Source organism: Quercus lobata, chromosome 5, assembly GCF_001633185.2.
Source record: "Quercus lobata isolate SW786 chromosome 5, ValleyOak3.0 Primary Assembly, whole genome shotgun sequence".
NCBI lineage: Eukaryota > Viridiplantae > Streptophyta > Magnoliopsida > Fagales > Fagaceae > Quercus > Quercus lobata.
The window spans coordinates 70,489,197-70,501,021 of NC_044908.1; the positions used below are offsets into that span (position 1 = coordinate 70,489,197).

Here is an 11,825-nt window from a genome sequence, read left to right on the forward strand (position 1 = left end):
AACCCAGGCTGATGAGCCCAAGTTCCCTTAATTAGCTTGCCATTCCAAAATTGATCCCAACACCTAAGAATCTAGATATGAACTGATTGAGAAATGCTTCTTCCCAGTGGAATTAGAAATTTTGGTTGGGGCATTACATGTGCACATTTCCACACCAAACATAACATTACTGTATAAAAAAAAAATAAATAAAAATCCTATTAATATGTGCTCTTAAAGTATTTATTAATGGATCACTTTTAAAAAAGTTGTAATATATGAGAAATATAAAAATCTATTAAAAATATAAGTTTCTTTTTTATTTTTCATTAACCAATGCTTTTATAAGGCATCTAGGAAAAGAAAAATAGTAAGTTTCGGATTTGGTCATAGCTGTGAGTTTAAAAGTTATTGGGTTCGAATCGTGTGTTTTGTAAAAATGTTGTACTATAATGTAGATAGCCCTAACATGCAATAAAGTGTCTCATGCTATTAATAATGAATTTAAGTAGGCCGGATCAATAATCACACACATAAGGTCCTTTTCCATTCAAAAAAAAAAAGTACAATTGTACATTTCCACGACAAAAATAGCATTATTGTAAATATATATATATATTACAAATCATTTAAAGTATACTGCACTATCTGAGCCCACAAATGTCTAAAAAAATCTAACAATAATTGCTATAAAGCTATAAAGCTAAAGTTAAATCTCACGAATATAATTGATGAGGAGTAAGCAGCATTATCTGAATAAATTTCTTTACTTTAATATTTTCCTTCAAAGAAACCAAACCTCCATACCCATAAACCAGCTTTTTCTGATTTCTGAAAACCTTCCTCCCTCCCTTTCCTCTTCACAGCTTCAATTGATGGCTTCCACGGTGGTAAAAAAGGTTGTTCATGAATCAAATGGAAAGCTGTACGAAGCTCTACTTGAAGAAGACACGAAAGAAGTGTTAAAACTCTGTGCAGATAAGGAGGACCATGCGTTACACATACTGACTATACACCAAGACACAGTGCTCCACAAGGCCGCTTACTCGAAACAAGCTGACCTGGTATTCAGTCTTCTCAAAGACTTGCCTCCCTGCCATGACAACAAACTGCGCCTCAAAAACCATTCTGGAAACACAATCCTCCACGAGGCAGCTACTCTTTCGAGCAGCGACCACGAAATCTCGGTGAAGGTAGCAGAAGAGATGATAAAGAGAGATCAAGAGTTGTTAAGAATGCGCAACGAGCTTGGAGAAACCCCACTCTTTCGAGCAGCCCGCTATGGTAAATCTGAGATTTTCAACTTTCTGGCAGGTGAAAGTTTAAAGTTAAACTATGGTGAGAAGGACATGCAACAGTTTGTTCAGAGGGATGACAAGACCACTATTCTTCACATCGCCATCCTTTCTCAGCACTTTGGTTAGTTCCCTAGCTCGCTTTAACTAGTCCCAGGAAACTGCTTGTCAAATTGTATTTTCAAAACCCGAATTACCATACACATATTGTGTAACTAGCTATATCACCATTCTTATTGTATTTACATAATTTCTCCTTTGATTGTTCTTGATTTGCTTTGTGTTTTGAGGGGTTGTGTTTTCCATACACAAAATGGCATAATGGCAGGTTTAGCTTTGAAAATCGCTCGAGACGACCGGTTCAGGTATTTAGAGCCTCATCAGTAAGTATATTCAAACACATGTTTTTAGTTTTTAAACAACATTATATGTATTTTTATATACTTTTTCACCCATACTTATATATAAAAAAAAAAAAATACAAACAACGTTACTCAAACTTTTTTATCAAACTGGCCCTTAGTTGGTAAAAGAGACGAAGATGGGATGACCACTCTACAGCTTCTCTCATGCAACCCCAAAGCTTTTGAACCGGTGCGCAGACGTGGATTCCTTAAGAGAATTTCCAGTAAGGGTAAATATCATAAAGTCAACATAATCAACACTATTTTCCTTCTTTTCTACTTCTCAGCACATATAAATGGCGTGATTTTCTTTTTTATATTTCTTGTCAAAAGGTTTTTTTTTTTTTTTTTTTTCCTTGATTTTCAAAAGGTAATTTTTTATTTCATATATAATATTTCTTTAATGTCAAGATCTAGCTAAGGGACGGTAAAACCATAAAAATTACTCGTCTTGCTGATTCCACCTTGCCCAACTATGTCCCACTCGTGGTGACTAGGTGAGGATGGGTTTTGCTCCCGTGTCCTGTCTCTTTTCCTTCTTGCCCCTATTCCTTTATCTTCATTTTTATGCTCTCATAACTGCTCATTTACTTTCTCTCACGTCACTGTTTAAGCAAGTAAATTTCGTACTCAATGCATTTTTGGCAGGAGAATAAAATATTTTAATATATGTTGATACGGTATATTGTTTCGAGGTTAACGTAATTTATAAACTCATATACACATAGTTGTATGTATGTATTTATTTATATCTTTATAACATGTTATTAAAATTTACATATTTTGTAAACCCAAATATTATCCTAAGTACATTAAACTAATGTATTAGATTAGATAAAATGTTTTATTGCTTTTTTAATTTTAATTTTTTTTATTGTAACAACTAAAGTACCCAAAAAATCTCTGATTAGTTTATATCACCAAATATGACTAGTAACAGTACAATATTGACTTCTTCATTAATGTCGAAGCTATCCAATTATGGATGATTAATACCTCCAACCCATTCTATTTCCATTCCGAGTTTTTCCCACCCTGTATATATAGAGGATGGGACACCTCGATCCAATCCGACCCACCTATCCATGGTTGAACTCCTTCATTCATAGTATCTGTGGTTGAACTCCTTCAATCATAAAGCTAGACATAATATTCTATTGTTGATTTAAATTGTATTATTATTATTATTATTATTATTATTATTATTATTTGAGTGTGTCAGTGTGTGTGATTGTAATAGTTTACGGAAGTTTTAGTCCAGTCTAATTTAAGTGTATATGTATAGGAAACCCTCTCCTATAAATTTAAATATTGCCCCTTGCCCCTACATAATTTCACACATATTGGCCATATTTTATTTTAGTATATTAACATTTTTTTTTGAAATAATTTTAACCTATGACATTTGCTCTTGATAGTAATTTTTTAGCATTGTATCAGCACTTAATATATGAATTGTGTACATTTTGTGCAGTAATCAATGTCAATAGTTCGTTGGGTGAAAGTCAAATTATTTTAAACGTATTCAGTTTTTAGGACAGCCAACTTCAATGATTTGAGGAGTGACATTTAATCAATGTCTAATAGTTTGGTAGGTGAATTGAAAGTCATTCATTTTTAAATATATTAAACTTTTAGGAAAGAGTCATCAATGACTGACATGTATGTTCATCTATTTTATTAAGGGAAATGCTAACAAGTACTCTTAGGGTACCGATTAAGAATCCAGTTAAAGAAAGTTTTTATGAGAAAAAAAAAAAAAAAAAACAATTAATGTTTTGATAGCTTTTTTCATTTCGCATAAAAGTGATGTCAAAACTTTCCTAAAATTGATTCTTAACCAGTGCCTTAAAGGCACTCATTAGCATGACCCTTTTATTAAATGCTAAATTTATGTCTTTTATTATTTTAATTTCCTAAAATAAATAAATAAATAACTCATTATATTTAGGTAATTGAAATAATAGAAGGCATAAATTTAGCATTTAATAAAATAGACAGGCATGTAACATGTTTTTATTTGTGGAGTATATAGTAGAGTAAGAAAAGTGGGATAAAAGATTTAGACTCTACATATACTGTGTCAAGTGTTTCTGTATGCGACATGATAGGCCATAAACTGAATGACCCCTTGTGATAGGAATTAATTAATTAATTAGCCAAGTTATTAATCAATCAATTTATCATGCAAACGCGTAGTAGCACAAACAAATCACCAATAAACTAAATATGTAGTGGAAAATAAATAATACAGTGATTTGTTTACGAATGGGGAAAATCTAACGGCAAAAACCCCACTAGGTGATTTTCAAGTCACCACTCCCGAAATTCCACTATTATCATAACAAGCGGTTACGAGTAAAGAAATCCCAGTACCTTACCAACCTATAGTTGAACCCTTATCCCAATACCTAATTGGACTTGTTCTGTAGTAATAGTTGCCCTTTTTGATGCACGACTCCCAGTACGTGACTAACCAATTGCGCAGATCCCAGTATGCGACTTCAATCACCAACTAAGAAGGTTATTGGTTGCAAAGTTCTTCAGTTCATCCAAACGATGAAGATCAAGAAGATGCTTGGTCACAAGACTCTATGATGCACATACACAGCAACTTCTTCAAGAGAAAGAGATGAACTAGGGCAAGAACTTCGTCTCCGGTTACAATTTGCTTGAACAGAGTTTGCTCAAAGCTTATGAACTCTTTAACGGCCCTTAAACTAATCCTTTTATATGTTTAGGGTTAGGAGAAAAGAAAGCCCAAAAACACATTCATGGATCCTAAGAAAATCATATTGAAATTCTGAAAATCTTAAACCTCGACAGATAGTAGGTGTCGAGCAGTTGTCGAGAAGGTGTCGAGCACATCAAATGAAGAATGAAAGTTCAAATATGTGTATAAATACCCTTGAACATTTAGACCCCCAATTACAAAATAATTAATTCAAACTTTATGTCAAACAACTAGTGTGCGGAAAATGAACAAAAACTATAAACTGAATTGGTAAACAATCTTAGCCAATTATAAAACACATTCACAGTAGAAAATAAAAGGCAAAGATAAAGGGAAGAGAGATGCAAACATAAGGACAATACACGATGTGTTATCGAAGAGGAAACTGAAGGCCTCGGCGTAAAACCTCTCCGCCGCCCTCCAAGCGGTCAATAATCCACTAGAAAATGTAGTTGGGATACATGAATAGCAATAGACCCTCCAAGCCTAATCTACCCGATGTACCTAACCCCTCCAAGCTTCTTGCTTCAATGAGGTTGCGCTGAACCTTTTTCTTTTCTAACTCCCCGGATTCCGCTACTAGACCATAGCATCAATCAATGAAGATTGGTTCCTTCCTAACTGTTTCCCAGAACACTAAATAGCCCTCTCACAATAATGGATATGGTGAGAACAAGGTTTGGGTAAAAAGTCTCTCAAGGGTTTGGCAATGGAGAGGAAGAGAGTTGAGGAATTTGAAGAGGCACTTATGTAAAGATTGTAGATGAATCAATCTTGTTTTATTCTAGGGTTTCTCTCTCAAAATTCTCTCTAGAAGCTCTATTTCTTTTGTGGGTATAAGGGGTATATATACTGAAGTGAGAGAGGAATGTAAAACGTTAGGTTTTTCAAAACAGGGCTGACTCGCGGCTTGGCCTCGTGACTTGACTGAGTCGCGAGATCCAATCACGAGATAACCGTATGGCCAGTCGTCCTGTTTTGTTCTGTAGTGCTCTAGTTAGCATGACTGTTCACCTTCTGGCATTCTTGGCACGTGTGCTGCGTCTGGCGGCTTGCAGCCACGAGTCACTCGCGAGGCCCAGCCGCGAGTCTCTGTTTTCTTGCACACTCTTGAGCAAATTTCACTCTATCTCACTCATTACCCTTACAACAAGCCCACCTAAATACAAGAAAATTTGGTACGGAATAAAGCCAATTAGATGGTTGAATAAATTCAACCTTACAAAGAACAACTTTCTTAAGCTCGATAGATGCAGCTGTCGAGCTTTAATGATTTTGCACTCTAAACTTTTTTTCTTGAACAGACTTGAAAGTTTCAATACTTGATCTTGAAACAAGGTTTTTTGAAGTATTTAAAACATCCTAAATCTACCCAAATACAAGTAAAGTGCGTTTTTTCAAAGAATAAGTCAATTACATAAAATCATGACATATGTTCTTAACAAGTGAAACACATATGTCCTAATACGACAAAAATTGTATAATTTCTTGACATTATGCCTTATATTCTCTCTTAAAAATGCAATTTTTATTAAAATAATTAAAAACAAATACAATAATATGCTGCGAACTTCACATCATGAACTTCCTCCTAAACTTAAAAAGTACATTGACCAATAATTTAATAAGTTAAGGAGAGGTTTTTATATAAACTTACTAAATTATCAGTCCGTGTCTTTTTCTGTGCATAATTTCAATTTCGGACCAACAATGTTGTAGTACAATTATTTAGTTTATTGGCTAATACTTTTTTTTTTTTTTTTTTTTTACTTTTATATATAACTATAATTTCTAAGGCTACATGGTTAAATATAAATTGTATTTAAAGGCATTGTTTTTGCCTTAGAATTTGTCATTTACAGACTATAGTTCATCTTTTAGCCTTTTTTTAGAGGGATTTTTTTATTCTTTTATTAATAATAAAAAAGATATTAAACCCTACAAATCCTTACAGACCTTTAAAATACAATATTGAATAGTTCCTTAGTAATGAAATTGCTTAAGGTTACTCAAGGATAAAATATTGCATGATTTGATGGATGAATTAAGAAGAGCCTGGAAATTTTTTTTTTTTTCTTTTTAATTTTCTTAGCAATTGTGTTTATAATGTCTATATAAAGCTACTAATTACTTTCACTCTTCAAAAGTCAAAATGTGCGGTAGTTCGGCCGAGAGCAATGACATTTCCAAGGAAGAGTTAAGCCATGAATCAGCGTTAGAGCTTGCCAAATTGTTAGTAAAAGAAGATACCTCATGGGAGATCACTAGTTCTGGAATTGACACGAGTAAACCAAGGCTGCACAAATATGAAAGTACTGATGTTTCAACTACAAATGAGAATGTGGATAACCCAGATCAGCTGCCCGCTTCTATTTCTTTGCAAGAGGTACTGGAACTTGGAGGAATTACGCCATTGTTTCTAGCAACCAAGTCAGGGTGCATAGAGATCGTTAGAGAAATACTTGAAATATACCCTCAGGCAGTTGAGCACATTGATAATGACGGGCGGACCATATTGCATGTAGCTATCAAGTATCGGCAGTTGGAGGTTTTCAAGCATGTGTTGGGAATGGAAGTAGCAATGAGGTGGCTGGTACGAAGGCTTGACAATGGCGGGAACTCCATTCTGCATATGGTTGGAAAAAAAAGAAAAGATTATGTTCCTGAAAAATTGCGAGGCCCTGCACTCGAATTGCAAGAGGAGCTGCTCTGGTTTGAGGTGCTATTTTTAGTAACTTCACTCTCATTTATTACTAAAACATTATCAGTTAACTTGTGTTTGTGGTTACAAGTTAAATCAATGGATTCCTGTTTCTTATATTTAATTGTGTACATACTGTAACTTTGTTTAAAATTTTAGCTGATATGATATTGGGTGCATATTCATATTAATGATATTTAATCTGAATCATTAAATGGATCAATTTAAAATGTCAAAGATCCCAATTAACATATAAAAGTAGTTGCAACTAGCAATGGCTTTTAGGCTAACTGCACTTTTTTTTTTCTCAGTTTCTTGGTAGACAACATGCCAAGGGTCAAGTATCCCCTCAATAGCCCTATTTAGTAAAAAATGGTAAAATTTAAGTATAATTCCTTATATGCTGTACCCTAAACTTTCCAATTGAAATTGTACGTAGTTTTGGGAAACTTACAATGTCTCAATCCAGTACTAGAGGGATTTAATTGAATTAGCTTCTGATGTATATATAATCAAGATGGCCTCTTCAAAGGTTGTATTTTTGGCTGGTCAATGTGGTTCTCATGTAAATGTTTATGTGTGCAGCGAGTAAAGTCTGTCACAAAAGCCCATTTCATTGATCATCGGAACAAGGAGAAGCTTACTGCTGAAGGCTTATTTGCTAAAAGCAACACAGAGCTCCGGAATGCTGCCAGAGATTGGCTAAAGCACACTGCAGAAGGATGCTCTATTGTGGCAGTTCTCATCGCGACAGTTGCCTTTGCCGCAGCCTACACAATACCAGGAGGTCCTAATCAGAATACTGGTGTTCCAGTCCTTCTTAATGATTCTTTCTTTGTGGTTTTCACAGCAACTGATGTACTCTCACTTACCTGTGCTTTGACCTCAGTGGTTATATTTCTTTCAATCCTCACAGCACCATTTCGATTAGAAGACTTCAAGCATTCGCTTCCCAACAAGCTCATGCTAGGCTTCACATTTCTTTTTCTCTCCGTTTCAATGATGATGATATCATTTTCTGCAACGATCATCCTCATGATACGTAGTAAAGAAAGGTGGACAAAAATTCTCCTCTATTCCCTTTCTTTCCTTCCGGTTGGCATCTTTGCACTGGCATATTTCCCTCTTTATCTTTCTCTGTCAAAAACTTACAAGTACTTGCTCATGAAAATAATGGAGGCATTTCCTTGCCGTAGTTCCTCCCTTCGCCTTCAAGGTGGGAGCAATAATAATTCCTGTCGAGACAACTCAGTGGGAGAACGCTGTGGTTGCCTTGTTTAAGAAAGCCAAATTGTTGAACTTATGAAAAACAGACTTCTGTCTTGATATGCTCTAAATAAGGCTTTTTTTTTTTTTTTTTTTTTTTTTAATTTATGTTCTAAGTTCTTTTGAAGTTCATTATCAAGATTTGTTGTATGCAAAATTGAGCATCATTGTTATCTTGTAATTATATTGTTTCATTATCTTCTAACTCTTTTTGTTAAATTTCTTGCTTATTTGTGACATTTTCATCTAAATTCTGTGTTGTATTTTTTTTATTATTAATAACAAATTTATCCATTGATCCTTTTTGAGACTCAATTATTATTTTATTTTTATTTTTTTTAAGTTTTTCATATCCAAACACATTTTTTATAGTAGACATTTCTAATCAAACAATATATTTATAAAAACTAACATAAAGAATAAATTTCAAGTGTAGAGCAATAAAACCTGATTAAAAAGTATTATTGTAATTTCACTGAACAATAACACCTGCATAAAATAAAGACTTACTCTTTTTTTTTTTTTTTTAAGAATATTAAGTATTTTTAACACACACACGAGGAGATGAAAAAATATCTTAAAGAAACTTATAATTGTGTATATCCAAAAGGGCTTAAAAACTTACTCTTTATATTACCGATAACTAAAATTTACATATAAAAAAACGCAAAATTTAAAAAAAAAAAAAAAAAAAAAAAACCAAGCCCAACCAAAATAGAATTTCAAGTGTCCAAGCCCAGCCGGACAAGAATATACCAAGCCCAGCCAAAACAGACCCTATTATGGAAGTATCACCTATAACAAAAAAATAAAAATAAATAAATAAAAAACAAACGCAAGCTTTTTTAAAAAAAAAAAAGAAAAAAAAAAATCTACTTGAAGTCTTCAAGGCCCAACGGCCAGCCCGAATAAAATGTAGAAGTAGGCCTAGCGGCCCCCAGCCAGCAATAGATAAGAACCAGAACAAACGGAAAGAGAACAAAAAGTCAAAAACGCATCTGCATAATCAAAAGAAAGAGAACAAAACTATACCTCAGTTGGTCAGTCCTCAGTTCAGGTTAGAGTCTTCAGATGTGATCGGATGATTATTGATTCAGATTGGAGGAAGCCAGTAGAGAGAAAGAATGAGAGAGACAGAGAGCAAGGGCTGAGACTTAAGAGAAAGAGGCAGAGAGCAAGAATGAGAAATAGAAACGGTAATAATTTTAGGGATTGTATATTTTTTATTTGTTGTGGTTTGTGATTGTTTTGTTGCTAATTTCTTTGACCGGATTTTGTAGTTTATCTTGTTGAATTTTGATTTATCTAGAGGATAATGATGTTATTTTTGGGATAATTAATTTTGTTTAAAGCAAAGAATTTTTTGTGGTACCAATGTTTAATAAGATATACTAGAATTTTTTTCCTTTAGTTACAAGGATGTGCCAAAATTTTATTTTATTCTTCTTAAACTAATTTTTTTTCCTACCTATCCCTACTTTTTCAAAATTTTGGGGCCTCCTTTCCACTTAGGAGCCCTAGGCAATGGTCTATTTGACCTAATGAAAGGGCCGGCACTAGAGAGACAGACAGTGTTGATATGTATATAACTCTTGAATTTATGGTTTCTATAATATTGTTTGGTCTGATATATAGTATTTAATCAACTCTTGAATTTTTGGTTACTATGGAATTGTTCTAGCCAAAAAAAAAAAAAAAAAAAACTATATAAACACTATCTGGACTTGCTCTTGGGTCTTAACTGTCCAAAGCTTCCTAAGGTTGCTAAAGAGAATATAGAGGCAGTCAACTGATTAGAGGAATGCCTATTTTTTTCTTTCTCATTATATAGAGTAACATTCCGTGAAATAAATTTATATAGTTTCCTGAAAAAAAAAAAAAAAACCTTAGCTTGTATAAAGAATGTTTGAGGTTGTGATGAGTTCCACCTGGTATGAGTTCAAAATAATACTGTATCTTTTAGTGCTCTTGAAAGAATTTTGATTTTACAAAAAAAAAAAAAAAAAAATTGTAAAATCACTTTCACACATGATAATCCTTGAACATAACAGTTGTTACACTTTATGAGAAATAGGAGTGTTTGACAAACTCAAGATCGTAGGCTAGAGACCTCTAGTATGGTAATAAGATATTAGAATTATGTAATTAAATGATTAAATTTATCATTTTTCAATAGTTTAAATTTTTGAGACAATTGATAATTTAATATGATATCAGAGTAGGAGGTTTTGAGTTTGATCATGTCTCCTCTACTCAACCTCCTATTTAAAGTTGGGAGTGTTAGAATTATGTTAAATTATTAAATTCACAATTTTCTAATAGTTTAAGTTTTTAGGAAAATTAGTAATTTAACAAAAATAGAAAAAATAATAGGACAAAAAAGGAGTGTGATATATTGCAACTTTGCAAGTGAAAAATTGGTCGGAATTTCACGATATCTTTATTGTACATGTTAAAATAAAGAGAGATAAAAGAGAAAAAAAAAAAAATATAAGATTTTTATTTTTAATGTATAAAACTATAAAATGTGAAGCTTATTATAAGCACACTTTATGGATCCTTTACAAAAAAATGGTAGCAGTCAATATGAAAATAGTATGAGTGTTGTGCATGATGACAATGGGCCTGAAACTTTGTGACAATGGTCCTAAAATTAAACTAAATTAATATTCAAACATTTTCCTTCAAACACGAGATGGTAGTTTGGTAATAAAAATAAAAATAAAACTTGGAGGGTGAGGCTTGGTAGATAAATTGGCAACGAATTAGCATGAGTTATCGGAAAAAATAAAGCGTGCACTATTGCCAGTGACGACGCACAAAATAGTAATTGATATCGACATATTTGGTGTGCTTGTCAAATACATCATTGTAGAAATTTGAATTACACTATTGCGGTCACAATAAGCAGAATAGGCATGCTGAGGTATACCAACGTGTAACAGAGCATCTCGAAGGAGGTGTTAGCAGGCTGCGAGAGAATGGCTTAGAAGAAAACTCTAAATTGTAAAGGAAACATGTAGGAAGCAAAGGATGAGAAAAGAAGACCATGAAGAATGTGTCCTTCACATATTGAAGGATCCAAAGATGACAACATAGTGCGCAGATCAGGGTGTGGTCATGAACTGACAGACAAGGTGTTCAATATAAGCAATATCCAATCGTGTGTTGGTGAAATTATTAGGTTCTAAAACTTTAGGAACGAAATGTATTAGAACTTTAATGTGTAATGTGTTGGCAAACCATGATCAAAACTTAGAGTCTAGATTTAGGCTGCTCAAAGTATGTTTATTTGTAAAATTGGAATCGAGTGAATTGCATGATTTATTAGCTAAATTTGCAAGGCTGGATCGATCAAAAATTAAGCTCGATGTGCTGTGTTTTGAATCTCTTGTTAGATTTAGAGGTGTTTACCTTCATACATACTTAGGGTTATCAAGATTCAT

The 11,825-nt window shown here is 33.3% G+C and overlaps 1 protein-coding gene across 2 annotated transcripts; it reads left to right on the forward strand.

Annotated features, from left to right (window-relative positions):
• Positions 1–723: 723 nt before the first annotated feature.
• Positions 724–8,468, forward strand: LOC115989803. 2 transcript variants are annotated; one of them, XM_031113681.1, is made up of 5 exons: positions 724–1,398; positions 1,603–1,656; positions 1,789–1,908; positions 6,560–7,131; positions 7,699–8,468. In XM_031113681.1, exons 1-5 carry the CDS (start codon positions 855–857, stop codon positions 8,392–8,394), a joined length of 1,986 nt encoding a protein of 661 aa, XP_030969541.1. In that variant the 5' UTR covers positions 724–854; the 3' UTR covers positions 8,395–8,468. The 2 variants fall into 2 exon arrangements, with proteins under 2 accessions (XP_030969541.1, XP_030969542.1); XM_031113682.1 differs by having other exon boundaries at positions 1,789–1,902.
• Positions 8,469–11,825: the final 3,357 nt, after the last annotated feature.

Bases quoted from the DNA above. Each gene is read 5' to 3' on its own strand.
- LOC115989803 (XM_031113681.1), top strand. From the start codon at position 855: ATGGCTTCCACGGTGGTAAAAAAGGTTGTTCATGAATCAAATGGAAAG. The intron at 1,399-1,602 runs GTTAGTTCCCTA...GCATAATGGCAG, and splicing joins CATCCTTTCTCAGCACTTTG to GTTTAGCTTTGAAAATCGCT. The intron at 1,909-6,559 runs GTAAATATCATA...ACTCTTCAAAAG, and splicing joins TAAGAGAATTTCCAGTAAGG to TCAAAATGTGCGGTAGTTCG.